The sequence below is a fragment of the Scophthalmus maximus genome, chromosome 8, assembly GCF_022379125.1.
Source record: "Scophthalmus maximus strain ysfricsl-2021 chromosome 8, ASM2237912v1, whole genome shotgun sequence".
Lineage (NCBI taxonomy): Eukaryota > Metazoa > Chordata > Actinopteri > Pleuronectiformes > Scophthalmidae > Scophthalmus > Scophthalmus maximus.
This window is the reverse complement of record NC_061522.1, coordinates 6,049,856-6,077,272: the sequence shown is the minus strand read 5'-3', so window position 1 is coordinate 6,077,272 and position 27,417 is coordinate 6,049,856. Positions and strand designations below refer to the sequence as shown.

Genomic DNA, 27,417 nt, shown 5'->3' with positions numbered 1-27,417 from the left:
TTAGGATTTTAATCTGAATAACTTAAAGCTGCTTTTACATGATGCAGACTTTCTTTTTTAATAAATGTGTGCAGAAATTAACAGAAATAAAAAATGAAATTCACAAGATTAATCTGAGTTCTGTCACAGAACATAGAGTAAACTTGAGAATATAGTTAACTACACAACAATCATATGGTCCACTAAAAAGTGACAATATTACTGTAAGATATTATTCACTATAGCTGAAAACAGACTTATATTACCTCTGTTGAATTGTGAATATTATTCTCATCAAGAACAATTTGCCTCTTTTTTACAGGCAATTACAAATAATCTTTTATTAACTATATTGAGCTTAAAAAAAATGGCACCAAACTATTCTAACTTCACCTTTCACAGGATGAAAAGTCTCCACTACATTCATATTCTTATAGCTCACTGCTCCATTAATAACAACCTGCTCATTATTGTGAAGCCATTGTTGCTCCTGCGGGTCACTCACAGCAGCCGCCGCCACGCCTCCTCCCACTGGTGCAACCGGCCGCTGTAACCAGGCAACAGATGTTAGTTACCTGAGCAGCAAACCCCAGAGTAAACAAGCAGCAAAGCTGTGACTCTTCTTTTGTCTGGGCCGGTTTGTTTAGGAGACTGAAAACTTTGCCTCAGCTGAGGATAATTTTCGGAGATCTATATATATATATATATATATATATATATATAAAATGCCTTCACATGTAATGCTTTCTTACCAGTGGGATGACCAGGCTCTTGTGGAAAAGATCTACAACCGCCTCAAAGACGACGGGCTGCCAGTGTGGATGGACATACAGGGAGGGGTGACAGGGAACATCAACGATGCGTGAGTACAAAAAGAATATGTTTACAAAAGATAATGTGAATTGTACATCTCGGGAGTAACACAAATCAGGATACAAATAGTCCCTTGTGATTGTTTTCAGGATGGCTGCAGGCGTGGAGGAGGCGGCGGTGATTTGCCCCTTCATGACGCCGTCGTACCAGGCGTCCCGCAGCTGCAAGAAGGAGCTGAACTACGCCGACAGCAGGGAGGTCGCCATCGTGCCCGTCATGCTCGCCAAGGACTGGGAGGCCAGCGAGTGGCTGGGACTGATCACCGCGGGCCTGCTGTGGGTGGACTTCAGGTGAGGAGCCTTCTGAAAGGAACGGGAGGAAAACTTTAAAAAAAAAACAACAACATCACAAGGTTGAGAGGACTCAGACATGCAGTGTCGATGCTTTTAGAAATGCAGAAAAGGACGAGGAGCTCTTTGAGCTGTGTCTCAGGTCTTTGGAGGAGGAGATCATGTTTAACGCCGGTCTCCTCCTGGCGGTGGAGGAAGCTCCCGGAGAAGAGACGGACGAGCCGGAGCCACCGAAGTCCTGCATGAAGAGGAAACCAGGCAGACGCTTCCGCCACGCGCTCACAGGGCTCTACATCCACGATTCAGGTAGTAGCCACACGTGGATTATTAACACCAACTAGCTGTTCAATCTGCAACACAGACACAGGCTGGTTTTGTCAAATTAAAGAAAAAATCACTGAAAAATCGCTGAAAATGTAAATACACTTAAGGTCTATGAGAGAATTAATGTCGGCTGGAATAACATCAAAATTTGGTTTGATGTGATAAAATCTTGAGGATAAATCTTTAAATTGGAGCAGTTCTTTCCAGGAAATTCAAAATTTACTTGCTCAACTAAATGGTGCCAGACCATTTACATTTTTTTTCACTTTATATTTAATTTCCCAACATAGACAACGAAAGTCTAAATGTGGCCTCAGAGCTCTTCCTCATACCAGGAATTAAAATTCTGGTAGAAATCACTTCTTCCTCTATTTATTCTGTAAGTGGAGTCAAAAAATTCTCTATACTAAACACATTGTAAACCGATTCCACTCCCATTCATTTTCTCTACATGTGGCTCTAGAGCCATCTTCCTCATGCAAGTTAATAAAATTCTGGTAGAAAAAGAAAAAAATTATTCTCAAAAACTACTGGAATCGTCCTAAAAATGTTTACTCGTGTACAAGGTTTTTAATATGCAACACAATGTAAATCCCAGGAGAGACAAAAACATTTGATTCCAAGACCAGGAACAAGATGTCTGAGATTTATACTTACACTTAAATACAAAAGCAGTTAGAAGAGTTTTAGTTTTTAGAGCTCACGTCAATGACAATATTTAAAAACCCACAACAAAAAAACTTCAGAAATGTCTTTCCTGGCAAATCAGGTTATGTCGTCATAGGGATATTTTGTTCTTGTGAAAGTCTTTCGATTAATTGAGACAGTAACTGTAGGAATAAGTGTTGATGTAGAAGTATTTTTTCTAACTGCATGTTTCCATAACACTTAGGTGGGAAATAGTTCCATAAAAATGACCCTTTAATCTTAATGGCTCTCCTGTAATATCCACATTGAAACTATACTATGTGGTCAACAAAACATACTCACCTTGTGCTCATGTTTCAACAACATTCTCTCGTGCCACGACTTGTGTGTTTGCAGGCGAGCAGCAGATATTGTGGCCGACAATTGACGACGGCAGAAACACAGTGGAGCTCAGCGAGACACCCGGGGATCACTGCTACTGGGAGGAGGTGAAGGGTAACGGCTGTAAACACTACAGGAATGTTGTCACCAACAGATTCCTCGGTAAGCAGAGAAACTCTTCTCTCAGTTGACACAAAGAAACAATAGGAAATGTGAAAACTGTGGTTTTTATTAAATGGAGCAAAATAAATTTTACAGTGCGATCCAGAAAAAAAAACGGCAAAGTCTTTACAACTGGTGGTTCTTCTGAATCAGTACAAAACAATATTTCTCTATCAATTTTCACCACCCTCGTTCTTTTTTGTTTTTCCGCAGGGTTTGACCCGAGCAAGAACCGGGTCCACACGGAGGCCAGTCCCTCGGCGTCTGAGGAGTGGCTGCTTTTGGTCGACCAGACCGACCAGAGCCACAAGAGAGCCGTCATCATCCAGAACAAACACTCGGGGCTCTACCTGGCGGTTCAAAACGGCCACTTCATCGGACTGACGGCGTATGACGAAGAGTGCAAGTGGTTTTTGGAATAAAGCAGACAAATCTGTTTTTCTTCTGGGGGGGTTATGAAGAAATTTGCCCGATGAAAAAGCACTAACGAGCAAGACTTGACCGGTGTATCTACAACGGGAGGTTTGGTAGAAATAAAAATTTAAGATAGTTACTGATGATGAACAAATAATAATAAAAAAAAAATCATTAGAATCTTTTTCTCTTGAGGATTTCTGGCTTCCAGTTGATTGGATGGCTTTCTTCCGTCTGCAGGAAACAAAAAAAGAGATTTTGTCAGACGATGTGGAAAGTGGCACAGAGACATAGACCGACTTTCTGAATTTCATCGTGGAACGTACGGCGGTGTCGTCCTCCTTGTACACTTTGATGGTCTTGTCGGCCTCGGCGGTGATCAGTCTGCTCTCCGAGTTGTCGAACATGCAGGCGAAGATGCCCGACTCGCTGTCCAGAGAGCCGGGCTGCACGGCCGCGTGAATCCTCTGGAAGTTGTAGCCTGTCCTCCAGTCCCACATGTGGATGGTTCCATTGTCGGCTAAAGGACAAAAACACAAATGTGAATCATAATCCCAGAGTCTTGAGTTTTTTTTAATAATTTATTAATATAAGTACTTTAGGGGAAAAGGCAACAATTAGGATGCTGATCAATACCTCCAGACACCAATACGCCATCGGAGTTAACAGCCAGAGTGTTGATTATAGCGTTGTGGCCCGACAGGTTCTGGATGAAGTTGCCGTCTGGGAACATCCACTGCTTGATGTTGTCAGCAGAACCAGAAGCAAACGTGTATCTGTAAACAAGAAGAAATTAACAAAACTGGCCGAGTGTCCACAAGAAGCTTCAAGAGAACAAAGATCTCAAATTTATTCTTTTTAGAATGGTAATATAACAGAGAAAAATGCAGAACCAGTAAACATTTAGTCTTTGACAACTTATTTGCAACAATAAATCAAATCAGTCAGTGTATTAATCTGTGTGACTCTTTGTTACATCACACTTACTACACAACACAGACATCCATGTATTAACTTACTGTCTGGGATGCATCACCACACTTCGGACCGACTTCTTGTGGTTGGTCAGCGTAGCTCTGGTTTTCCCGGCGATCAGATCCCACAGTCGGATTGTTGCATCGTGGCTGCCTGCGAGAAGTTAATCGGTTGTCAGTCTGGGATTAACAGTATAAACAAACAAACAAACCAGCTCCTGAGCGAGCTCAGACAGCCCAGCAGGATGATATGGTTGGTTTTCTTCGATCCGAGTTGTAAAATGTGACTTACCGGTAATGATTTGTGGCTCTGCAGCTTGGCACTTCACTGTGGCCACGGTGTTGGTGTGTCCGGTCAGCGTGTGCACGTTGGCTTTTGTCCTGATGTCCCACACCTGCGTGGACAGAGAGAAAATCCAATTAGTCCAACTCATTTTAGTAGTAGTATAGGTAGATGCAGCCCAAGTAGGTGATGAGGACAAGACGTACGCATGTCAGACAAAATTCTTAAGTCTGCTCCCTAAACTGCAACGTGAAAACAAAACTAACCGAGTCAAATGTTGGAACAAAGACGTGAACCTTGGTTTCGGACTTTCAGGAGTGAAAATGCACTTTCCTCCTTGTGATGACCAAAAGAAAACAAACTCTAAATGTGACCCATCTTGAGCCCGACACGTTAAACTTCCTCATGCCAACACTTGAGCGGTGAAGTTTACCCTCGCTGTGGCGTCTCTGCTGCACGTCACCAACACGTCAATGGTTGGATGCAGGTCTACGCCGTACACGGCGCTCAGATGTCCGTGGTAGTGCCGGATGACCTGAAACAACAAATTCAGATTGTCAAGAGACTTTGACAAAGACTTCAGGTTTTTAAAGTGAATCTCATGGCCGGTGACGTACTTTGTTGTACTCCAGATCCCAACATTTGACCTGCTTGTCTTCGCCGCAGGAGAACAGGTAGGGGCTGCGGTTGCTGACCGCCACGCCGCGCACCGTGCTGATGTGTCCAGTCAGGGAGAGTTTCAGCTTCCCACTGGCCAGGTCCCAGATCTGTCATGACAAAACCACAATCCAGTCGCATTAGGATCCTCATAGAACATCTACCAAAAAAGAAAACAGCGTCTCCAGACTGCCACCGCGTGGTGACGGGAGGGAAGAAAACTGAAGCTAGAAAGGTTTGGATAATTTTGTCAACGTTCTGTTCCCATGGTCAAAAAGGAAGATTAACTTGATTTTATATTACATTTTGTTTCAAGCTCTTACACATCAGGATCATCACCTACCTTTTGGCTGAATATTTTTTTGCACACAAAATAATCAATCACAGAAATATCTGACACAGAGAAAGTCTTTCTTTCCCCACTTTACTCACCTTAATGGTTCTATCAGCCGACCCTGTGACAAACCACTGATTCCCAGGTTCCACTGCGATGGACCTCACCCAGCCAAGATGACCACTGATGACCTGTCAGAGAAAGCACACTGCTGTTTAAAACTACACATGACACTATCTGAATACAAGACCTAATTTTTTGTGTTTATGTGTGTTTATCTACAAATTAAAATTAATCTGCAGTTACCCGAAACAGTTTCCAGGGTGGATGCCACGAGGGTTTGGGCATGGTTGGCGCTTTCCTCATGAGTGCAGAATTTCGGGTGCCGCCTCCTTCCACGAGCGACTGCAATAAATACATTTATCGGCATTATGTCTTTCACACCAAGAATAAAACAAAATACTACATCAGGTGAACGTGGGGATGGACTGGGACCTACCAAGGCAGTCGAGTGAGGGTGAGATCGCTCCGCTGCTCCTGCGTGTCGATGGATGTCACCGACACCGGCTGCGGTGCGACTCAAGTCCTGCCTGAAATTCAACAACAATTTGCATGATTCCAAAGTGATGAAAATGCACTTAACACATTATGACAAAATAATACCAATAACACGCCTGACTTAAAAAACTTGGAAAATGTGTACCTGGCTTGTGAGGGCGGCAAAGCCAACGCCATGGAGTGGACTCCTCCCTCGCTGGGATTTCTGTGCATCTTTGTGTCCGCAGTCAAGGAGACTCCTGTCGATTGAAACACTGGTGTGATACTGGAAACACTGGTGTCCCCAGTGAATGGCCGTAAGATCATTCGAAGCACAAAGCCTTGTTAAAATAATAGCATTGTACTCACCGGGTCCAGAGGGGTACGCGTGTGTCCCGGTGATCAGGTATTCTGGGTCATCTTCAGGAAACAAATATAATAAATACATCAGGTTTCATGAGAGCAATTTGCTTTCAGACTAGAAACCGACTTTAGAATTTGTCCAAATAAACTACAACTGCTTTATTGCTTCACTTAGAAAAGAAAAAAAACGTTGTTGTACTTTAAGGGATTAAACCGATACTCCTGATGACTAGAATACGATTGTATTGAAGTCATAATGCCGCGTTCGAGTCCTCCCTCACCTGGATGCGTGTAGCTCTGGTGGCCCTGCATGATGCCTGGTAGATGTGGGACTTGGTCTTTCCCTTCCTTCAGGACGGGCATGTGTAGAACCGCTCCGTACTCCGTTTTGAGTTTCACACCCATCTTCACCTTGTGGCTGCGAATGTATAATAGACAAAGACAATAGGATTTTTTTTATTTTTGGGTCCTATTCAAAATTCACTGGTGTGAGTTCTTTACTGTACATATGAAGACTTTTATCTGATGCGATGTATAACACTGGTTACACGGTTAATAATGGATGCTACAAGGAGCTGGAAATGTATATGAAGTCTTCTCTCGTGGTTCCACATGACTTAATATCACAATATGGATCAGGACTTCAACCAACAATTATTTTCGTAATCGATTAATCGAGAAGTTCTTTGGTCCATAAAATGGTGAAAAATGGCGATCGTGTTTCCCAAAGCCAAAAATATTTTGTCCATGCATTAAATATATTCAGTTCACTGTCACAGAGGAGCAAAGAAACCAGAAAATATTCACATTTCAGAAGCTGAAACCGGCGAATTTTGACTTTTCCCCCAGAAAAACTACTTGAACCGATCAATCGATGATCAAAAACAGTTGATATTAATTTAGTAGTCGACTACTAATCGATTAACCGTTGACTTCAACTAACAATTGCTTCCGTTATCTATCAATCATTCTGCCAGTGGAGGAAATGAAACCATGGCCATCGCAACTTGTCAGAACTTCAGTTGTCGTTTTCAGATGATCAAACTGTCAAAACCCCAACGATATTACATAATATAATATTATAACAAAGAAATGATTTCGCACCAGATGATGAAAAAAGACTAAGTTCATTTTGTTGCACGACAAGTTTCACTCTGCAGAATGAATGTAATGAGTCAAACTGTAAGTACACGAGATGTGTTATAAAACCAGTTTGGTTTTTGTCAGCTTGTTATTGTACATGTAAAAGCAACAACAACAACAACATTGTTCTTCTGCAGCAGGTTTTTCAATACGATCAAGTTTCCCAGATTCACCTTTCGTCGTCCAGTGCGACGGACTTCGCGTGGTCGGACACGAACATGTCATGAGTCCTCTTGAGAGACCTGAAGACCAGAGTGTGGACGGAGTGTTTCTGCACGTCCTGTGGGAGAAACGCAAATAAAAACACATTCAAGCATTTTTTTTTTTAACGCCATTTAACCCTTTTAAATGTGTAAAATTCAAACCGAGGCGACGTGACGCGAACGCAACGCCCTCCAGCAGTTAGCCGGGCCCGAGCTAGCTTAAACGTGCGACAGCGGCGGAGCCGAGAAAGACAAAAAGCCACGGAACGGAACGAGTTAAAAACGTCGACTCACCTCCGTCATCGTGCCGGTGAATAAACCGACGAGACGCCGCAAGCGGGAGGAAGTTATTTATCCCGGCGTATTAATGTCGAACCAGAAAGTTTGATCTCAGACGAACACAAAACAACACCAGCGCCACAAAACTCGACGAGCGGATGAACCGGAAGTAGACGACACGAGGAACCGCGGTTGAACCGGCAGCGCCGCCTACCGGCGAGGAGGAAGACACGCTAGCTGGCGAAAAGCTACTATTTCGCAAGATATAAAAGTTATTTTTTCGCCATTGAAAAAAACAACGACATATGAACGACACCACATTATTTTACGTCTACATGCTCATCACCATTAGATCATATACAGAACAGTCAATTAAATAACTGATCTGTGCAATTTCTGTGCTGATGTACAATCCTGTTGCACTGTATATACAGTACAGTACATACATAATGCTCACAATGTATGCATATATATTTGAGTTATTTCTCTTTTTCCCTTTTCACTTCTGCTGCTCTAACACAGAAAATCCCCCCCATTGCGGGATTAAAAGAATGATTTTAATAATCAGTTATCTAATTATCTAATATTCTATATATTATGAATGCTGATTGCTTTTTTAAATTATTTACATCTTTTTCTTGTAACGTTTTCCCAATCCTAGTGATGGTCTTTCAGTGTCTGTTGAAGCTTTGTACGCATAAATATATGTGCATAAAAGCCCATGAAACTTAATTTAAAAAAACTTCCTTTCCCGCATTCGCACCTTGGCACAAAAATTCTAAATAACATTCAGACAATCAACTCTCTGATTGATTTCATTTTTCCCTGATAATACATTGACACTGTGTGTGTAATTTGAATGAGTCTAACTTGCAGTGTGTACGGGCCAAAGTTTGCTTTCCCTGCTTTCGTGTACCAGGCCTTGTTTACCTGACAAAGAACATGGATTTAGGGGTTTGCCAAACGGTCAATGCCAAAAAATGTTGATCCAGTTAGAGTAAGACGAGCACCAAACAACCCATTTTAGGAGCACAATTCTCCTTGTGAATTCCAGTGTAATTATGTGAGACTAATCTCAAAGACACCATTTGATCTTAGGAGGAGACTGTAGAGAATGAGGAGCTGCGTACGGGCCTTTTGTGTACGGGCCAGGTGGAATTTGAACTGCACAAGCAGTGGGCGTTACGATGCACGGGGACAAGCACTACCACTGCGCAATGCAAGGTAAATAATCCATCTGAATGTGGATCAAAATACACATGGTAACATGTTCGGGTAAGAGCTGTGCCATCATGACACAATCACAGAGTGTTTATTTGTGTCTTGTGTAACACTGAAAATGTAACTTTGATTCCTACAGTCAGACTCAGAAGACATCATTCAATCTGAAACTATTTTTTCTGGGCTCAGTCCTAGAAAAGTAAAAGCAGGATGATTTTATTTAATGCAAATAACCTGTAGGCCGAGCTATAAAGTGTAACCTTGATCTTCTAGAGAGGAAAATAAACATTATTTAACAATATTAAGTCTAGATAATGAAATTACATACTACTTAAATAAATAATGGAATGTTTTGAAGTGCCCTTTAAAGGGTGCTTTGAGGATGACTGTCCTGGTCAATATCTTTAAATTATTCCTTTTTACAGAGACACGAGGCTGCAGATGGATTGCTTTTTGCTCTGCTGCTAAAGCAAATTGATGTTTGCCAGACTTCTTTTTAAACCTGGTTAGAAATGTCCCATTAATCAAAAATCTGTTAATTTGAATACAAAGCAAATATGCCCCTTGTTCTTTCCTATTTTATAGTGTGTATGCATTTGTGTGTGTGTATTATCTTTAAGAATATGACCTTGCGTCAGAAAGATAGAAAACCCTGAAATCCAAGTCGTGGGTTCTGCATTAAATCTTACGTATCAGAAACAAATGATTCTGATGCATGATGACACTGTGTCACAGTGGAGGTTGGTATTATACACAAATGAAGTGGACAAAATATTCCTATTTAAGATGGTGTGTTCAACGGCCCGTTGAACTGCCTTTATCACAGATTTCACTGGTCACTGTGTGTGCTGGGACACAACATTTGAATAATTCTCAGAGTCAATTCAGACACGTATCCTGTCGTCGCGTTCTCTTTCTTGACGATTTGTATTTACCTGGGGTTGTAGTCTCATCTCACATTGTTTTATAAAAAAGACGTTTGCCATATGGACATTATTAGTGATGTGTTCCTCAGGCTGGTGGAGTCCAAAGACTGTCCAGTGAAGTAATGACAAACCACATTTGACAGGAAAAAAAAAACATTTTATTTAGCGCGCAAAACAACACTGACGAAGTACCGGAGAATCAAGACATCTTCCACAGAGGCATTGTATTTGATCTACTGGAGGTTGGCTTCAGGGTTGTTGCGCGAAACACAATAAGCATGGACCCCAAACACGTGCGTCTACTTTTTAAGTCCGCCCAACTCCTTCACGCCCATCTGCTGTCCACCTGTTGTGGTGAGGCGGGTCAGGGGAATGAGCTTCATGGTCGTCTCTTTCAGGGAGTACCAGCGGTTGTGCCATGTGACCCAAATGATGCCGTTGTCGAAGCCATATTCACCCGCGTCCTTTTCTGTGTACCTGCCACCTGGGCGGAGGGAACGAAAAAAAGCCAGTTTAGATCAGACCTCACATGATTTCACAGGTGACTGGATGACGGTTCTGTCTTTGAGCCGGTGGGAGCAAGTGGCTGATTTGTTAGAGGGATTTAAACAGCGCCATTCCCGCAAGCGAAACATCAATGAAAGGGTTTCAGCGCCGGTTTGTTATCCGTGTGTTCCTACCCTGGTAGTATTTGCCGTTCAAGTGTGCAGCATGGCATCTGTTCATCCACCAGCCGGAGCCGTCCTGCTGGGCACAGTTGCCGTCGTACTTGTCGTTGTCCTTGTCGAAGGTGCTGAACTGCATGCCGTTGTGGGACGTGTAGAACTTGTCACTGGGATCGTCTCCGAAGTCAAAGCCGGCGAAGGCGTCTCCCGCGTCGCCGCCAAGGTAGAAGCCGTAGGTCAGGCGATACATGTCGGCCTCTGATCCCAATTTGAACATGGTGTAGTCTGCGTACCTGCAGAAAGGAGGGCCAGGAAGAGGAACGTGGAATTTGGGTGTTTTTCGCTGAGTCCTCTATTTGTTCTTCTGAGGCAACCTCCTGTATGGGTCATGTTTGCCTTTGCTCAGCTCTTATATAATCTCTTAACCTGTGTGTGTGTGTGTGTGTGTGTGTGTGTGTGTGTGTGTTTTTGCACATACCTCTTGTTGCCCTCCCAGTCAACAAGCTCTATCCTCAGCACGGTCGGGATGCTCAAACCGTCCGTCAGCAGATGGGTCTTCTCGTTGCCGAGCCAGAACTCGGTCGTGTCATCTGGGGAGAGGTAACCGAAGCCCTGCTTGAACTGGTTCCAGTCCTTGTGGAAGTCCACGCTGCCGTCGCGTCTCTGTGGACACAAGCAAGCGCCGTTGTCACGGCCGGAGACTGTTTCGACACAGTTTGGCAACAAAGTAATTCTCAAATCCAAAGAGAGGCCCGCTCGGGGGCTTGCGTGAAAATGATGAGTGAGCAGAGGGACTTTAGAAAGAACAGGGAGGGGAGTCTGAGAGAATTCTCAGTGGGGGAGAATGGGAGTGTTTCATTTTCTGTGTTCCGACATCTTAAGTCCAACATAACGGGCCTCATATGATCTAATTTATATTTCATTTAAATAAAATATGAGAATATTAGTGTTCAAGTGTTTAAACTCAGCTAAGTTAGTTATTAATTCAGTTTTGCTATTGTATTTCACTGCATGGATTCGGGGAGGAGGGTGTTGCAGGCTCCAAATGAATATTGATTACAGTCAGATGGGTCTTTATTTCAAATGAAATCAGAACAATTGGTCCAGTCCCTGTCGCCTCCCTAATACCTCTTGTGCGGTAATAAGTTCGGTTGTTTGCTTTAAGTATTGGCACATTCCGTGTTGTTCGCCCGACTAGTGCAGCCCACTTGTTTTTTACCGAGAGCGGTATACTGGAATCGTCGTGACGCGTGCTGAGCACAGCAATGTTCCTACCCTCTGTATCACGGTGAAGCCGCGTCCAAAGCTGTCAATCTCACAATAGACCAGGAACTGCTCAGTGGCTTTCAACGGCTTCACATAGTAAAGGCCGCTGGTGGTGGCACCCTTGTTTGAAATGTCCTGGCAGTCTGATAGAAAAGGAAAAGAAAAAGAAAAGAAGACGAAGGAGAAGAAGAGGAGGGAAAGTTCAACATGACTGAATATGTCAAAAATGTCTTGTGATGATAAATCCTGACAGAAATGCAGATTATAATTATTCTTTTTTTCTTTTTTACAGTTGTTGGTCTGAATTATACTTCAAAGCAACTATGTGCACATTTGTTTAGCAGCTAGGAAAGTTCTTTGAAATGAGGTCAGAACAAAACTTTTATAGAATAAATCTGTTTGCTCTGCATTGATGCACCGTATTGATTTTACTCTCTGACTAAACACTGAACTAGGACAAACGTTGTTCCGATGAGGTACGATTGAGCAACTTCTTGTGAAATGCGAATGCCCTGAGGGTCACGGTTGATTTTCTTTTTTCTTCTCCTTCCTCCTTTACCTGTTCCTGTGATGGTTTGAATTTCAACTGTGTCTTTGCAGGGCTCGCTGCATGTCTGCTGCAGCTGAATGGAGAGCTGCTTCAAGTCCGCCATTCGCCTCTCGTTGGACGAGATCAGATTCTGGAGATCACTGGGAGGAGGGAAACAGTTACAGAAAAGGGCCAATCAGACATGGAAGACGTCGTTCACGAGTCTCGGTTCCTGTGCGTCCAGGGGAGACAGAGGTGATCTGCGACCAGTCCACACTGTGTGGGCGAGGAGGTTGGCGTGCATTGACCTGACAGTTTGGGCCTAGGGAGCACTACTATGAAAAAAATATTCCAAGTAAAGGCCTTGCATCCAATTTACTTTGACTTCTATACATATCCTATTCAACATTGTTATCATATTACTGAATATGTCAAATTAAAACTGGCCGAGGTGGAGCAAATTCTACATACCATTGCATGCCGTGTACCATAACAATATGTCCCGATTAATAAGCTGATTCATTTTTTACCTGCAAAGGAACTTCCGCCGTCAAATGAATGTGGCGGAGTGAAAAGCACACTTTACTTTCATTCCACAGAACTCGTTCCCCTCGTCTGCATGAGGTGCTGCAGGACGTTGTTGCAAGCGAGCACGCGCATGTGGAATTTGAGTGCGAATGGCAACTTACAATATTTGTTGTTCCTGTGTGACGATGGTCTTTTCAAAGCGAATGACATCGTCCAGCATGCTCGACGACTTTTTGAAGAGCGGGTCTGAAAAGAAGAAGTCCGTTCAGCTCAGTTCAGTTGACAATACATTCAATATATTTACACCAGTTTGTGCTTGATGAGGAAAGACTAACGATTTCCTGTTTTCAATTTATTCATAGTATTATATAGTCACACACGGTTCACTGAAGGAAAGAAAAATCGCTCCCCAACTCAAAAGAAATGTCTTCGATTTGTTTACACACAAATGCATTTGATTTTTCCGTCTAATTTCTTAACTGCTTATCTTAAGTTAAACGAACTTTATTCAACCAAAGTCATTTTTTCAAGTTGTTTAGGAATTTTTCTTTTTTTTTTTTGTATAATATAGTGTGTGTGTGTGTGTGTGTGTGTGTGTGTGTGCTGCAAAACACTGCAATGGTCTAGTCATATTTTGAAGGCTACCTTGTATGGAACTCTTTTGAGCTGAAGTGGTGGAATCTTTCATGTGGACAATTTTTTCTTCGGCCCCCTGCGTCAGATTGGCAATCGATTCCAAGTCCCTTTGCAAATTGCTCAAATCCCTGTCCACGCCTGGCATATACTTCAGCAGGTAGTCGGCCACCCCACACGTGGTAGGGCAGTACTTTCCCTGTGGACGGACACGACAAACGGAAACATACCAACCGTAAGTGTGCCAAATGCACCACGCAGTCCACACAAAACCGCGGGGAGACGTCACTGCTTACTTACAAAGCCGTCATTAGGGGCGCACAATGAGACGCTGTCTCCTCTGGTTTGCTGCATTAAAAAGAGGAAGAAGAAGAAGAAGAAGAAGAAGAAGAAGAAAAAAGGCCCGATCAGATCTCACATCAGAAGAGAAGGAGTGAAAGGCTCAAAAGATGTTCGAGACTCACCGCTGACGAGAGGGAGAAAAGTAGCAGGAGTCCTCCTGCCGCTGCGAGAGGTGACGGCACCATGTTGCTTTCGGCCAACCGCTGTGGTCCTGTCCTCCCGGAGAATGAAGAGCAGTTTGACTCGGCGGGATATTTATCTGACCAAGGTCCTCGGTCCAGTGTTTGATAAGGGGTTCGTATGCAAACATCCCACGCACCGAGTTGGGACAAAGCTGTGAGTCAAATGTCCAACTGTGACCGGACTGATGATGACAGCGTCCGTAAGTGATGGCCGCGGTTCGGCTTTTTTTTCTCCATCACATGTTTACTTGTGTGTCACGGACGGAGGCTGACGAGGCAAATCTAAAAAATCATGACTCAGCTTTCTATATTCATGCCTTTAGCGTTTTACTGTGTTGGGCTACTTTCATCTGTCGGACTTGTTCCAGTGGATTCCAGTGGATTCCAGTGGATTCCAGTGAAAGAGCAGGATTGTAGTCACAGCTTGTTTACCTTTCTTATTCCTTTTACGATAAAGAGCACAGAGAAGTCCGAACGAGTCATTCCGTGAATATGTCATTATACCAGGTCCATGTGAAACATTAACTTCGGTGTGTTGCCAGTGAAGATGGGCTACGCGATAAATTCCTTGCGTGGGCAAAGGGAAATATAAAAAAAAAACCCACGAGCACTCGGAGAGCAAAGACCTCCGCCCGAGGCTGAGCAAATCCCCCAGCTACTGTATATGGCAATTTCATACGCAACCTGCATTTCCATATGCATCTGACCTACACATTTTTTTAAAAGGTTGCTTGTATTTGCGACGGGATGACTCAACAAGTCAAGTTTCTCTGTTTGTCATAGTCTCTATTTGACTGTTACTGGTGAAACTGACTAGGACAAATTAAAAAAAAACCAACTCTCTGTAGATGTCACTGGTTTCCTATCTGGAGCTTGGCTGCACCGGTGGGTGAAACCACTAGTGGGAGTGGAACCACAACAAACCAAACATGAAAACATGTGATCAGCGAACCCACGTTCCTTCTCACTCAGAACACAGAGTAGAGAAGTTAAGAAGCTACGACCTCACACTGAATGCTGACCGGTATCACGGATGAAGAGAATAGAATAGAAGCCTTTTATTGTCATTGCACATAAACTGTTTAAACTTAAACTGTGCAACGAAATTTTTAAAAAACTTTTTTTTCGCTGGTGCATTTGCATATCGAACATACGTCACTTTAAAAGACCAGTAAGTAAAAAAGGAATATGTAAAAAAATATATATAAATAGAAGTATACAAATATAATGTCTCTGTTGACTGAGCATAATAGTGCAGATGATTGTACATTGTCCATAATTGCACATTTCCCAGATTGCACATTGTCCATAAATATGTGTTGAATGAACTTTGTGTGTGTGTGTGTGTGTGTGTGTGTGTGTAGACTCCTCTACTCTGTATTTGTTTGAGCTGACAGACTTTGCCGGTCTGTCAGAGGAACATCGGCCTCCAGTCCCTCTTTTTCCGATGAAACTTGGACGGACGTTTTTTTTACTAATCAATAAAACTGAAATGTACATTCTATTTCAACATCCTCGTTGGGCAGGATCTGAAATTCTATCAGGTGATAAAAAGCCCCCGTTTTCCTGACAGCAGCCTTCCTCGCCACTTTCTTCCTTCACCATCATCTGCTCCTTTTGGGAGCCAACTTCCTGAAACAACAGATGCTTTCGCTCGTCTCCGAGGGGACAAAAAACCCCCTCCCAACTTGCCGACCGGCTGCTGAACTCGGGTTGAGGTGAAGGCGACGTGTCTTCTGCGACGCGTGTCTCCTCGGGAGCAGCTGCAGCATCTCGCATGCAGAGCGATTCTCAACACTGTGTGGAGTGGAAGCGCCAATTGGGCTTCTTCCATTTACTCCAACATTTGCTTTAGCGGCAGGCGGAAATGCAACCCAAGGCCCAGTGATCTCAATGTCCAAACATCCTGGTCACGACCCTCCATAGATGGGTCATCCCGGGTCAGGCAGGCGACAGATCAAGTCACAACCAATGCCTCATTCGGAGGACAGCAAGGGCCGAACACTTTGCTCGACTGCTCGCGATGCACGAAGCAAGAACTAGTGTTGAACTCCAGGTCAGAGCGTACAGCGACATCTGCCGCTTGGTCGCTGCTGTGCTGTTAAAGAACTGACCCACAGAAAGGCAGAAGAACTGCACTTACTAATAATGACCTGGTCTATGGAACGTTCAAAGACATCAGAGTGTGCGTGTGAATCAGGGCAGTGAAGAAAAAGCCCCATCGCCTCATCGTCTCCGTCTGGTTTGGCCTCCCACGTGGCTCCGGTCCCCCCCCCCCCCCCCCCCCTCTACTTTTGTTTTGAGTCACAGTTAATGGAAATACTCATCTACTAGAAGAGTTTGAGGTGGGGGGGGTTTTTTAGGTTGCAAAATCAATGCGTTAATGGATCTGTTGCTTCAACATTTCAGATTACTTGCAGTGTTTACCGCTGCCCGGTGAGGTAATATCGCCGGTTTCCTCCCTCTGATATTTAAGAGCATGCACAGTTTGACATTGATGTAGTTGTTGATAACCTTTTCTGCATCCTGGATGCTCCGCAGGTTGCACAAGGGCGAACACACACACACACACCTCTTTTATTTTTATTGCATCGGAACAAACACTGAAGATGCATGTGACCAAATAACGCTTCTAATAATGCTTCAACTGTCGGCACCCGCTGTTGACATGAGATGATGAATCCCACCTTCACTACCTCCCCTGTGACCTGCTTTTAACACGTGGGGGGGGGGGGGACGGGGGAAGGGGACAGGCTCATGATGGATATAGAGCCTCGCTGACCTGGGAATGAACTGCCGGGGACGTGAACCCAAACAAGTGCTGAACTTTTGCTGAACCGGCCCCTTTGTGTCCAAACACCAGATGGAAAGTGTCTCTTTCTCCAAGTGCCATGAAGACGCTGCCTTTGAACGCCCTGTCCGGGATGCTGAGTTGCTGTTGCTGTGGTTGTTCTTCATCAATGCGTCCCAAGCGCCGATGGCTGGTCGGACGCGTGCTACTCGGTCGCCTGCACTCCATCGGAATGCAACACAACATCTGAGCGGTTGCGAATCAGCGGTTGGTGATTCCGCACTGTCTAGTCGGAAAAGTCAAGCCGGAGGAATATGGTGCTCAACCACTGCGTTCCCTGCGTCCTCATAGGGAACGGGGCCCGTCGGTAATCGACTTGAGCTTTTCATGGCTGAGAAGTGAAGTCAGCATAGTTCACAGGTTTGTCTGACCAGTAATTCACTTTAAAGAGCCTTGTTGTGGTCTCCCCCCCCCCTTCCCCCATTTGCCACAGCTTTAAGTCTGGGGCCATTTGACCATGGTGTAAATCTCCCCTGGACACAGGGCAAAGGTTTGTCGTAATGCCAACTCAGGGTTCAACCCGCGGTCGCCGACGGTAAGTCGACTCAGCTGAACGTGCTTCGATCGGGGGTGTTGACGTGCGACGAGGGCTGACACTTCGCTGTCCACGCGAAAAAATGACTGGACTTTGGCGTACTACCCTGAATTATCCTAGAGGAAGAGTGTTTTTCCTTTTTCATGTCGCTGTTGTCTTCAAGTTTCCAATATAATATTATATGTGCAATGTATCGCTTCCGTGTTTCATTTGGAGTGGGTTCATTTGGTTCTCCAGCTGCTCTATGGCCTAATAAAAGATACCGAACATATACATTACCAGTACATTAATACTGGTCTTATCAATTAATGAATCTGCAATTGATCAGACTTCATTTGCATAGTACTTGCTGTATGTCTCACGTGTCCTCCCTTCTTCATGTGTCTGTTGGCTCATCGCTTGTTGTGCTATTTATCACCCTGACTGATTTGTATGTATATTTGTTTTGTCTCCTCTCTGCGAAATTATATTTTGTTCCATCATATCATCATTCATGTTTGTAACGTCTAATGCCATTGCTACCCTGAGAGTTCCTTGCATGGATGTCTGATTGAATATTTGTGGTGATTAACACGTTGATTAGTGCTGGACATTTTCAGCACTTTTATTTACTTTTAAGGGTTTTCTGATTTCAGATACTGTATATCAGATATATTTATTTTGGCCACAGTATAAATGCTCACTCTGGATTCTTTTGAGGACATTTAACGTACTCTATTTGAAGTACTCTTGTACTTTTTTAAAGTTACTTTACTTGGATATGTCCATTCAAAGTTACTGTTTTCTTCTGCTCAAAATCTCAGATTTCCTCAACTGGCTGTTTTTTATGACAGTTACTTTGCAGTTTTCAATTTTCATTCATAATATAAAAGCATCTTGGAAATCTGTGTATAACCAACAGTATGTAAAGTCGTAAAAAAAATAGTCCCACCTTGACTAATTGCATACATCGATGTAGCAGTAATACTGCTTTTTAAAAATATTGCATATAATAACCATCTTAATGTAACACACAACAAGGAGCTATTCTGCTTAGTGAGTACTTGTGATTTTTGGAGCTAGAGCACGTCATTAATTCAGCATGTTTACTTGTACTGGATTATTTCATCATGGCAGTACTGCTAATTCTACTTTAGTTAAGAATCATAATACGTACAATTGCACAGAGAACTGCAATATAAATATTTGTGTCTGCAAATGCTTAGAAATTAAACAAGCTCTGAATGTGACGGAAAGTTTGAGCTTCAACCCCAAAACTTGGGGTCAGGCAGAGTTAAACTCTGACTTAAAGGACATTTGCGTCAACTCTATAGAACATCTCAATAACTACTGAGTGTAAACTCAGTGAAAGTTTGCATTCGCTTAATATCGACTTCATCAGCTTACTCAACATTTGAGTGGCATGGGCATTTTTTGGGCACATGCCACTCAACAAACACTGATGAGAGAGTTTGTTCCCCTGTTCATTTCATGAGCTTATCATCTGATAGTTTCCAATTAATTAATCACACACATACAGTTCCTCAAAAAGTAGAGTAAGTGCACACACTCTGTGGGCCGGACTGGCGTTCCCACAGTCTGAAACAGCAGCCGGCCCCAAATGATTTATTTATTTATTCCTTTTTTTAACCTGTCCTGCCCCGCAGACTGGTATACAGTATGAGGAGCTGAATACCTTGTTGCGCCAAACAGATTTTACTCTAACAAGTTTTAATATACTCCCTTGTCTGTTTTATTTAGTTATGTTTTGATTTGTCACCGGGGCTGGCCCCAAATTAAAAACCAGCAAACGTTTTGTCCCGTAAACGTACTGTAACAAATAGTGGAGAGACACAGATGACAAAGGGCTGAAGCGTCTCTCGAAGGTATTCGGGGGTTCAAAGATGAGCGTGTAACCGAAGCCCACAGGATTATGGTAATCCGGCCAAAGGAATGTTTCAGCTCATCGTTTACGGGTCCTCTGAGAAAGTGCAGGACGTCCAGCTGATCCTGGACAGATGATGGGGCAGAACAGACCGGCCTCTGCGTGAGTCGACAAGGTTCATCAGCCTCCAGCTCCTCTGCAAGTCGTTGTCTGGAGGTTGATCGGCTTAATGGTCCAAAGGAAGAGGGGGGACAAACCCACTAAACCAATCATAACAAAACTCTGTCAGTCATTATGGTAGTGAATTGAAAAATAGCTCAAATGGAAGGCAAACAGTTTAAAAAAGCAAAACAACCTTTTCTTTATCTGAGCTTGTTTTGCTTTCGGCAGCACATGATGTCGTCATAACGTAAATCCTTCCAGAAAACGTGACACGGAAATATAAAAAAAACAAGTATGGATCTTGAGGAAGCAAGCAGGTGGTGATGGTGCCACACACACACACACACACACACACACACACACACACACACACTGTACATAACGGTGTGTGTATATATACTAAGGCTTTTTTCTTCTTCTTTTTTTTTACAGATGTTGTTAATCAGAAGCACGTTTGGGTTGCCAGGTTGTGAGGAGGATATAGACACCAGCATCTGAACCATTGGAAACAAAACAGTCACGAATGACTTATAACTAATGTAAAGGATTAAAAAGCAATACCCCCACTTAACAGCTAATTCTCTTCCCCTCTGCTCAGCGAAGTAAGAGTGGATTAATGGGGAGAACGTGCACCCGTGTGGAATATGCACGCTTCTGAAAGAGGCGAGGGACGGAGAATGCGCACGTGCCCAAGGTCACTCGTGGCGTCCTCGGAATTTTTCCTGGGCGCGCTCTCTCTCTCTCTCTCTCTCTCTCTCTCTCTCTCTCTCTCTCTCTCTCTCTCTGTGTGTGCCAGTCAGGATAAAAAGCTCATTCCACTCCCGCGCACTCAGCAGACCACGTCTCCCACAGCTGGAAGAGCGCCCCGCCATGCTGCAGCTGTGGACCTTCCTGGTGGAGAAGCTCTCCCTCCTCTCCAACTTCAAACTCTTCGAGTCCAGCTGGTTGGACGGCGGGGGGGATGGGGCGCGCCCCGCGCAGCGCGCAGCCGCCGCCGCGCGGCCGCGGAGAGGAGACCTGCTCGAGGTGCCCAGGACCCTCTTCACCCACTTCGGCATTTACCTGGGCGACAACAGAGTGGCCCACCTGATCCCCGACATCCTGCCCGTGCTCACGGACGACGAGGGGCTCCTCGGCTCCGCCGTGACGAACGAGCGACTCATCCTCGGCTGCGTGTCCAAGTGCGCCACGGTGCGCGTGGACACGCTGGAGGACTTCGCGTACGGCGGCAGCGTGCTGGTCAACCGCATGGACAGGACGACGAGGGCGCGGGCGTTTGCCAATGAAGAAGTCGCCGGGAGGGCCGAGCAACTCGTCGGAGCCACCCGGTACAGTCTGCTGTGGAATAACTGTGAACACTTTGTGACCTACTGCAGATACGGGTGCGCAGCCAGCCGCCAGACAGAGAAGGTATGATGATGCCCATCACCTCTTCTTTGAGCGCCACTGACCATTACACTTACAGGCTATAGAGCCTACACACATGAAGCTCAGTGCGTAATGGGTACATGACTTCATATCATGCAGTGTGATATTCCAGAAAAAATCCACTACATCTTCGTTGAAATCCACTCTCCATCTTTTCTGTCAGTTCAAACTTCAAACAGGGCTGGATTATGCTTGAAGGCAATTTTTGTTGTTGTTGGGGCCCCATCGACTCCCTCTGTTTGGGCCCCCTCCCAACCAATGACCGCTTTGCATCCTGATTCCTGACAATCGATCGATCAATAAATCAATCGAGCAATCAGACTTTACTTGTATGAAACTTTTCATACAAGTAATGTAATGCAAAATGCTTTCCAGAGAAAAAAGCCATAACATCCCGCCCACAGAGCAAAGCAGCGTTAAAGGAACTGAGGGAACAATACCGAATTGTCATAAATAAGTAATGAGGATAAAAGTTAAAGGTAAGAGTCGGAATAATACAGCAGGAATCCAAGCTATACCACTAAATGCAGTGCACACAGTTTGAAACTATGTGATTATTGTCATATATTTAGGAATATGTTTCATGTGAAGATATGGTATAGAGTAAAATAAGAGAATAACAGAACGTTGTTAAAGGTGACATATTACGCAAAAATCATAAATTTGGGTATCTGTGATAAAAGACCACCCTGTAGTTTTTTGTGAGCTGGTTAAACCCGACAGCCTGAAGCTCTAAACCACTGGTTCATATTTCTCTCCCACTGTGATGTCACCGTTGGACTCTTTTGGGGGTAACCCGCCTGCAATCTGACAATCTCCACTACTCTGGTGAAGGGGCGGGACATTTCATACACATTTGGAAATCGGTTGCCCAATCACAACAGACAGGGCCCAGCTGGCCAATCAGAGCAGACTGGGGTTTAATCGGGAGGGGGAGGGGCTAAATGAAATCTGGGCATTTTAGACAGAGGGTGAAAAGAGGAGCTACAGGAACGGGTAGTATGAGAAAACACGGATGCCTTTTCTGAACATTAGAGCCTCTAAAGGTTTTCAAGTGGTAATCCATTAAAAGTATGAACCGCAATATGAGAATGATATTTCACCTTTAAGCCAAGAGCTTCCCACATCCTTAGACGTCATGTTGCGATCGTTAACTCAATAGACGACGGTCTAGTCAATGTCAACTAATGGTGCCACCATTTATTTGCCACCATTTGTGGTGCAAATGCAGCAGAAGCTCTCTTCATTTCTACATCTGCTATAGAGCAATACAAGAAACCCCAAATAATACGGAGCAGACGTGTATAAACAGTTTGCACATTCCCAAACAAAATCTGAAAATCTAATCATCTAAACTGACCAACTCTGAGCGAACTGGCTGTAAAAAGTGATTGACGACAGCAGCCGAGCCGCTGGGAGCACGCTTGTTGATCTTCTTTCACAAACACTTTCCAGGTGACTTGGAGACTTTCTGCAGCCAGAACATTCACACGTGATCCGTTGAGCTCCGAACATGCGAACTAACTGAATTTATTTCCTCCCCTCTGCAGTTCTGCGAGTGTCTGAAATCAATCATCAGAGACCAGCGCAGCGTCATCGTCACAGGACTGCTTGGACTTGTCTCCATCGCGTGTTTCGGCGTGGCGCCTTCGACTACATTGCCCACAATCCTTATCCCCTTCACCCTGTGGATGGCTGGTTAAAGGAGCTCAGCACGAAGGATAAAATTAAACTGAGCTGAACTTTTACTTGGCAGAAGACGGCGACAGACTGGAAACCTCTTCTGAAGAGCAAACTCTTGTCACGCGATGCCTTTGAAGTCCAGTTTGCAGAAATACTTTCATTTCATTGTTTGAACTGTGGACGTTATTAATACGCTACTCATACTTGTCCTCGCAAAATCTTTGGTATAAGATTAAAAATTGAGTGATTCAGTTTAGCTAATGTTTGAGTCACCACAAAAGTAGCAATTTCAGAGTATTATAATGTATATATATATATAAATATATAGCAGGTATTTGTTATAGTATTTTACTCCATGTAATGCTGTATATATGACAAATGTTTAATAAACAATTTATTTTTATATGTGTGCCCTTCATTCGTCTGCACCAACATGCCCGTGACAGCGGAGCCTGGAATTAGCCTTAATGATCACAGATACTCTTTTTCTATTTCTATTCTATTTGGTTATCGGGTTAGATGTGAAATGGATAAACTTTCCACTGCAAAAAAAATGCTGAGAAATAAACAAAATTCCAAAAATCACAACGAAGCAATGACATTCAACTTGGCTTTAAATCTACACCTGTGACTAGATGACATTACACTTCACATGTAATTATATTTCAAGTTTTTCATCCATCCATCTGTGGTTTATACGGCTTTATCCTTCCTCCTCTGAACATTCGAGAAAGTGCTGAACAATGATGAGATGAATTCACCAGTTGCAGACCGGTCTAATCCGCGAATAAACAAAAGGCTGTTCATTTTGTGCGATCCCTCAGTATCCGTGACCTTTTGTGTGAGGATTTAACTTGTTGCCCGTTCAGCCTCCTTAACAAGGACCCTCGACCTTAATACACCGCAAACGAGGGCCGAGTTTCAAAATCCCACCGCACAAAGCTCCTTTATTTCTGTCAAAATCAAACGGAAGAGTTGACCAATAATTAATCCCGCTAACCACAGTGGCCCCTCCCACTTCCACCATGAATAAAATGCTCAGGTGTCGGCCGCTCGGCCGCACACTGCCGTCATGTTTCTCTACCAGCGGCTCAACTTTTTCTTCGTGGCGTCCAAAGAGGAGGAGGAGGACGACGACGAGCCCCCTAAATATGACCTGTCCCTTTTTAAGCGTGGTGATCTCTTAGAAGTCCCCAGGACACTGTTCACCCACTTTGGTATCTACTTGGGGGACGACCGCGTGGCTCATCTCATACCGGACATCCTGCCCGCGATCTCCGGGAACAAATCCGCCATCGCCAAGATGGTGACGAACTACCGCCTGCTGCTGGGGGTCATCACCAAGGTGGCCAGCGTCCGGGTGGACTCGGTGGCGGATTTCGCCTACGGCTCGGAGATTCTGGTCAACCACACGGACACGGTGTGCAGCCAGCCGCCGCTGGACGGGGACGAGATCGCTCGGAGGGCGGAGAGACTCCTGGGCTCGGTCACCTACAGTCTACTGTGGTACAACTGTGAACACTATGTCATGTACTGCAGATACGGCATGGCGATCAGCTACCAGACGTACCAGGTAGAGTCTCCGGCCTCCGGGCAGCAGGGAGATTAAATCATAGATTCACATACTTACATGCCCATTGCATAGAAATGTTTTTGTTTTGTTTTTTTACAGAGGGACAGTAGAACAAAGAGGGGATACTGTACTAAAAACAGCTCCTTGGGTACATACTGTTGCGAGACTAACTTAGACTGCTCTTATTACCTTCAGCTGATTTGGTTGCACACCACATGAGCTGTTTTCAGACATGAACTCTGCCAAATGTCTGGACAAGTGCATCCAGGCAAATCTTCCGGCCTTTGCCATTCCCATATTCAGGCACATTGGACATTCAGGCGAGGGGCAGAAAATCTACTCCCAATGATTAATATTGAGCAGTGAATTATTTTAATTAATTATAATTATCAATAATAATAATAATAATAATAATAAATCATTTTATTTTAAAAAGCTGATTGTTTTTTTGGGTTTTTTTTTAAATCACAGCAATCTTTAATTCTGTAATAACTAAGTTTCTATCGTTGTGTCCTGCAGACTGTTGCATTGCTAAGGTCACATGCAGAGCCACAGCTGATTGAACGTGCAGCATTTCAAATAGCACCGGTTGTTTCCAATGGGGCTTAGCGATAAACCGATTATTACTGGACAATCTGCGTGTAACACAAGGTGTGAAACAACGTTAAGTGGAATGTTCTCCTGAAGGCGTGTGACCGACGAAAACACACCTTCATGCTGAAATTTGGACTCCTGAAGGATATTTTCCCTGCAGAGGGCTTTCAGTCCACCGGAGTGAAAATGAACATTTCGCTCATTCGTGTACTGTAGCTCCATCTAGTGTTACGTTAGGCCCACATCCTCCTCCCTGGAGGTAATGTAAGACTCCCCCTCGGCAACAAGCCGTCACTGCTCCGCAACTGGAACATTCCCTTTACATCGACCGACTCACTGTGGCTCTCTTTCCCCCCAGTTCTGCAGAGCGGTGAGGAAGATCGTCTGCAGCAGGACGAGCGCCTATTCGACAGCGCTCTGCGGCGTGGGAACATGGCTGTACCTGGGCTGCCTGACGCCGCTGACGGTTTTACCGACCCTGCTCATCTCATTCACCATCTGGATGGCGGCCTGAAGGCCTCACGAGTGAAGACTCCAATTGTGTTTTTTTAAACGGTGGACGTTGAACTTAAAGCTGCAGTGTGTAATACTTAGCAGAAGGTACTCGCAGAAATTGAACATGTTGTCGATAACTGTGTGGTCATATATGTATTATCACCCGCAACAGAGAACCTAGATTTTTCTGAAACCTTGAATGAGGTAAACATAGCTACATGAGGTGGACCCGACCTCCGTGCGAGTCGCCATGTTTGCTACGTCGTGTTTTGCTGCGTTCCGGTTCCACTGCGAGTCGGGAGGTCGGGAAAAAAATCCCTACCCCGACTTCTGGGTTCCGAGGTATAATAGGACGCAGCATTAAGTACGGTTGTTGCAGAAAACGGTTGAGAATACGCCTCATTCGCATTGAATCCCCACCAGATGTCGCCGGAAAAGTACAAAAATCACACGCTGGGGCTTTAAGTTTTTGCTTTTATATAAATGTAGCTGATCTTTTATCTTTAGCCTTGATGGGATTTGCTTCTGATGACTGTGGAGTTATAAAAAAACCAACAATTTTCCTTTTAGCAGTCTAATTTTGTGTTATTCACCAGGTTTGGATATTCCATTTTAAGAAGAAACAGACCTATGTTAGAAACTATAGTGAGATAGTGTGATGTTACACTTCATCATGCTGCTGCATGAAGGTCGGCTTGGAAAGTGCAATAAGCTTCTTGTGTAATATTACTGTGATGGATTCTACATTAAACATATCTTTTTTTACCTGCTTCCGGTCGTCGTGTCTCGTATTCATCTTTCCTGCGGCCGCCAAAGTTGACTACGCACCGTGCCTCGATTTTGCCCCTTTGAAAAAAAACCCCCCCAGGATTCAAATGATGTCAAAAACAAAGTCCATGGGAACATACCGCTTGATGCAGGCTTGGGAAAGAATCAAAACTATTTCCAATTGGAGTTGAACATTTGGCTCTTTACTAAAGAGGATGTGGTCAACTGTGTGTCTTGGTAACTACACAACTAGAATAATACCATGCACTGGGCAACAATCCTGAATCTCCTTTTAGCATTTCCCCCCGAGAATTCAAAGCAACCAAGCAAAATAACAGACTGACTGGATACTGGAGATACTTAATGGCGATCAAGAAGTATGATTTAAAGGCACTGTGACTTTCAGGTGGATGAATTGTTTGAAGAATGAGAGTCGCAGTGGTGAATTATTGATGCGACTAAGCTCAAGGACTTAGAAGGGACTCGAGTACGGATAATTTATATGACAACTCAATAAATCCTCATTATAGTTCAGTGGCAGTGGAACTGCAATGGGTTGGATCTGCCTACAGAGCGATGAAGTTCACGTAACTCCATAGAAGGGATGAAATTGGACCGTTGGCGGGCAAACAAGTGCAAAGGGACAAAGGAGCCGGTCCCAAAACAGAAGGCAGGACCCGGCCCGTCGACACTTAGTCTTAAGAGTGGAAGTCGGTCGATGCGGACAGGGAGGGAATGGCAGGAGATGATAATTCAAAGACTAGGCAACAGAGGGGAAAAAAACGTTGAAGGCAAAGACGCTGCCACAACTAAACCCTGTTGCTGTCTTTTCTCAGATTTCTCGGACGTGGTGCCAACACATTTTGGTGCCACACATCCTTGTTGGATGAACCCCGTCTACATTAGATACTGTAATGTTGGGCCTTTCTGATTTTAACCTTGCTTAGCTGAAGTGAATTGGATTTTTTTTTGCTTTTTTTTCCAGTTTGAGCTTCGCGCGCGGCAGCATCCGCCCATCTTCCTATTTGAAACAGTTTGTTACGTTTAAGAGGTTTTTTTCGAAGTTTTCAAGCCGTCCAACTGTGAAATGGTCCCCGCTAGTTGTGGCGGCATGAAAAATGATTACACGTCCACCGATGGTCTATTCGAAACCTTTCCACGCGCCTCTTGGGGGGATTTCTCAGTCGGAGTTAACAAGGTACCGTAGCTACTGATCGAAGAAGTGGAATTCGCTTTGAAGCGGTAGCGGCGATGTTTCCTGACACTCTAACAAGCATCAAATTGCGCTGATACACAACATGTCACTGTGCCAGCACGCAGGCTACAAA

At 44.2% G+C, this 27,417-nt stretch overlaps 5 protein-coding genes across 5 annotated transcripts; 3 read left to right on the top strand and 2 right to left on the bottom strand.

Annotated features, from left to right (window-relative positions):
• Nucleotides 1-170: 170 nt before the first annotated feature.
• On the top strand, nucleotides 171-2,708 carry LOC118312945. The gene is made up of 4 exons (XM_035638043.2): nucleotides 171-841; nucleotides 942-1,142; nucleotides 1,243-1,448; nucleotides 2,511-2,708. Exons 1-4 carry the CDS (start codon nucleotides 705-707, stop codon nucleotides 2,684-2,686), a joined length of 720 nt encoding a protein of 239 aa, XP_035493936.2. The 5' UTR covers nucleotides 171-704; the 3' UTR covers nucleotides 2,687-2,708.
• Nucleotides 2,707-8,022, bottom strand: plrg1 (pleiotropic regulator 1). The gene is made up of 15 exons (XM_035638042.2): nucleotides 7,860-8,022; nucleotides 7,536-7,642; nucleotides 6,501-6,637; nucleotides 6,226-6,276; nucleotides 6,023-6,116; nucleotides 5,819-5,909; nucleotides 5,626-5,724; nucleotides 5,418-5,510; nucleotides 4,946-5,095; nucleotides 4,762-4,863; nucleotides 4,338-4,440; nucleotides 4,091-4,199; nucleotides 3,708-3,847; nucleotides 3,398-3,591; nucleotides 2,707-3,305 (listed from the first exon to the last, which is right to left on the bottom strand). Exons 1-15 carry the CDS (start codon nucleotides 7,866-7,868, stop codon nucleotides 3,246-3,248), a joined length of 1,539 nt encoding a protein of 512 aa, XP_035493935.1. The 5' UTR covers nucleotides 7,869-8,022; the 3' UTR covers nucleotides 2,707-3,245.
• Nucleotides 8,023-10,126: 2,104 nt separating this feature from the next.
• fgg (fibrinogen gamma chain) lies at nucleotides 10,127-14,236 on the bottom strand. The gene is made up of 9 exons (XM_035638034.2): nucleotides 14,077-14,236; nucleotides 13,913-13,960; nucleotides 13,625-13,811; nucleotides 13,141-13,225; nucleotides 12,482-12,612; nucleotides 11,932-12,065; nucleotides 11,135-11,319; nucleotides 10,672-10,949; nucleotides 10,127-10,475 (listed from the first exon to the last, which is right to left on the bottom strand). The coding sequence occupies exons 1-9, from the start codon at nucleotides 14,137-14,139 to the stop codon at nucleotides 10,291-10,293; spliced, it is 1,296 nt and encodes a 431-aa protein (XP_035493927.1). The 5' UTR covers nucleotides 14,140-14,236; the 3' UTR covers nucleotides 10,127-10,290.
• A 5,414-nt stretch (nucleotides 14,237-19,650) lies between these two features.
• On the top strand, nucleotides 19,651-23,047 carry lrata (lecithin retinol acyltransferase a). Its single transcript, XM_035638038.2, has 2 exons — nucleotides 19,651-20,958; nucleotides 22,527-23,047. The coding sequence occupies exons 1-2, from the start codon at nucleotides 20,419-20,421 to the stop codon at nucleotides 22,677-22,679; spliced, it is 693 nt and encodes a 230-aa protein (XP_035493931.2). The 5' UTR covers nucleotides 19,651-20,418; the 3' UTR covers nucleotides 22,680-23,047.
• Nucleotides 23,048-23,731: 684 nt separating this feature from the next.
• On the top strand, nucleotides 23,732-25,956 carry si:dkey-30k22.5 (lecithin retinol acyltransferase family protein). Its single transcript, XM_047334135.1, has 2 exons — nucleotides 23,732-24,244; nucleotides 25,185-25,956. Exons 1-2 carry the CDS (start codon nucleotides 23,732-23,734, stop codon nucleotides 25,338-25,340), a joined length of 669 nt encoding a protein of 222 aa, XP_047190091.1. The 3' UTR covers nucleotides 25,341-25,956.
• The last annotated feature ends 1,461 nt before the right edge of the window (nucleotides 25,957-27,417 follow it).

Coding starts and splice junctions, on each gene's coding strand:
- LOC118312945 (XM_035638043.2), top strand. CDS start 705: ATGCCTTCACATGTAATGCTTTCTTACCAGTGGGATGACCAGGCTCTT. Junction 842..941: donor ACAGGGAACATCAACGATGC/GTGAGTACAAAA, acceptor GATTGTTTTCAG/GATGGCTGCAGGCGTGGAGG. Junction 1,449..2,510: donor GCTCTACATCCACGATTCAG/GTAGTAGCCACA, acceptor GTGTGTTTGCAG/GCGAGCAGCAGATATTGTGG.
- plrg1 (XM_035638042.2), bottom strand. Junction 5,725..5,818: donor ACCCTCACTCGACTGCCTTG/GTAGGTCCCAGT, acceptor TATTTATTGCAG/TCGCTCGTGGAAGGAGGCGG. Junction 4,200..4,337: donor AGAGCCACAAATCATTACCG/GTAAGTCACATT, acceptor AACTTCTCGCAG/GCAGCCACGATGCAACAATC.
- fgg (XM_035638034.2), bottom strand. CDS start 14,139: ATGGTGCCGTCACCTCTCGCAGCGGCAGGAGGACTCCTGCTACTTTTC. Junction 13,812..13,912: donor GCGCCCCTAATGACGGCTTT/GTAAGTAAGCAG, acceptor GTCCGTCCACAG/GGAAAGTACTGCCCTACCAC. Junction 10,476..10,671: donor GAACGGCAAATACTACCAGG/GTAGGAACACAC, acceptor CCCTCCGCCCAG/GTGGCAGGTACACAGAAAAG.
- lrata (XM_035638038.2), top strand. CDS start 20,419: ATGCTGCAGCTGTGGACCTTCCTGGTGGAGAAGCTCTCCCTCCTCTCC. Junction 20,959..22,526: donor CCAGCCGCCAGACAGAGAAG/GTATGATGATGC, acceptor TCCCCTCTGCAG/TTCTGCGAGTGTCTGAAATC.
- si:dkey-30k22.5 (XM_047334135.1), top strand. CDS start 23,732: ATGTTTCTCTACCAGCGGCTCAACTTTTTCTTCGTGGCGTCCAAAGAG. Junction 24,245..25,184: donor CGTACCAGGTAGAGTCTCCG/GCCTCCGGGCAG, acceptor CTTTCCCCCCAG/TTCTGCAGAGCGGTGAGGAA.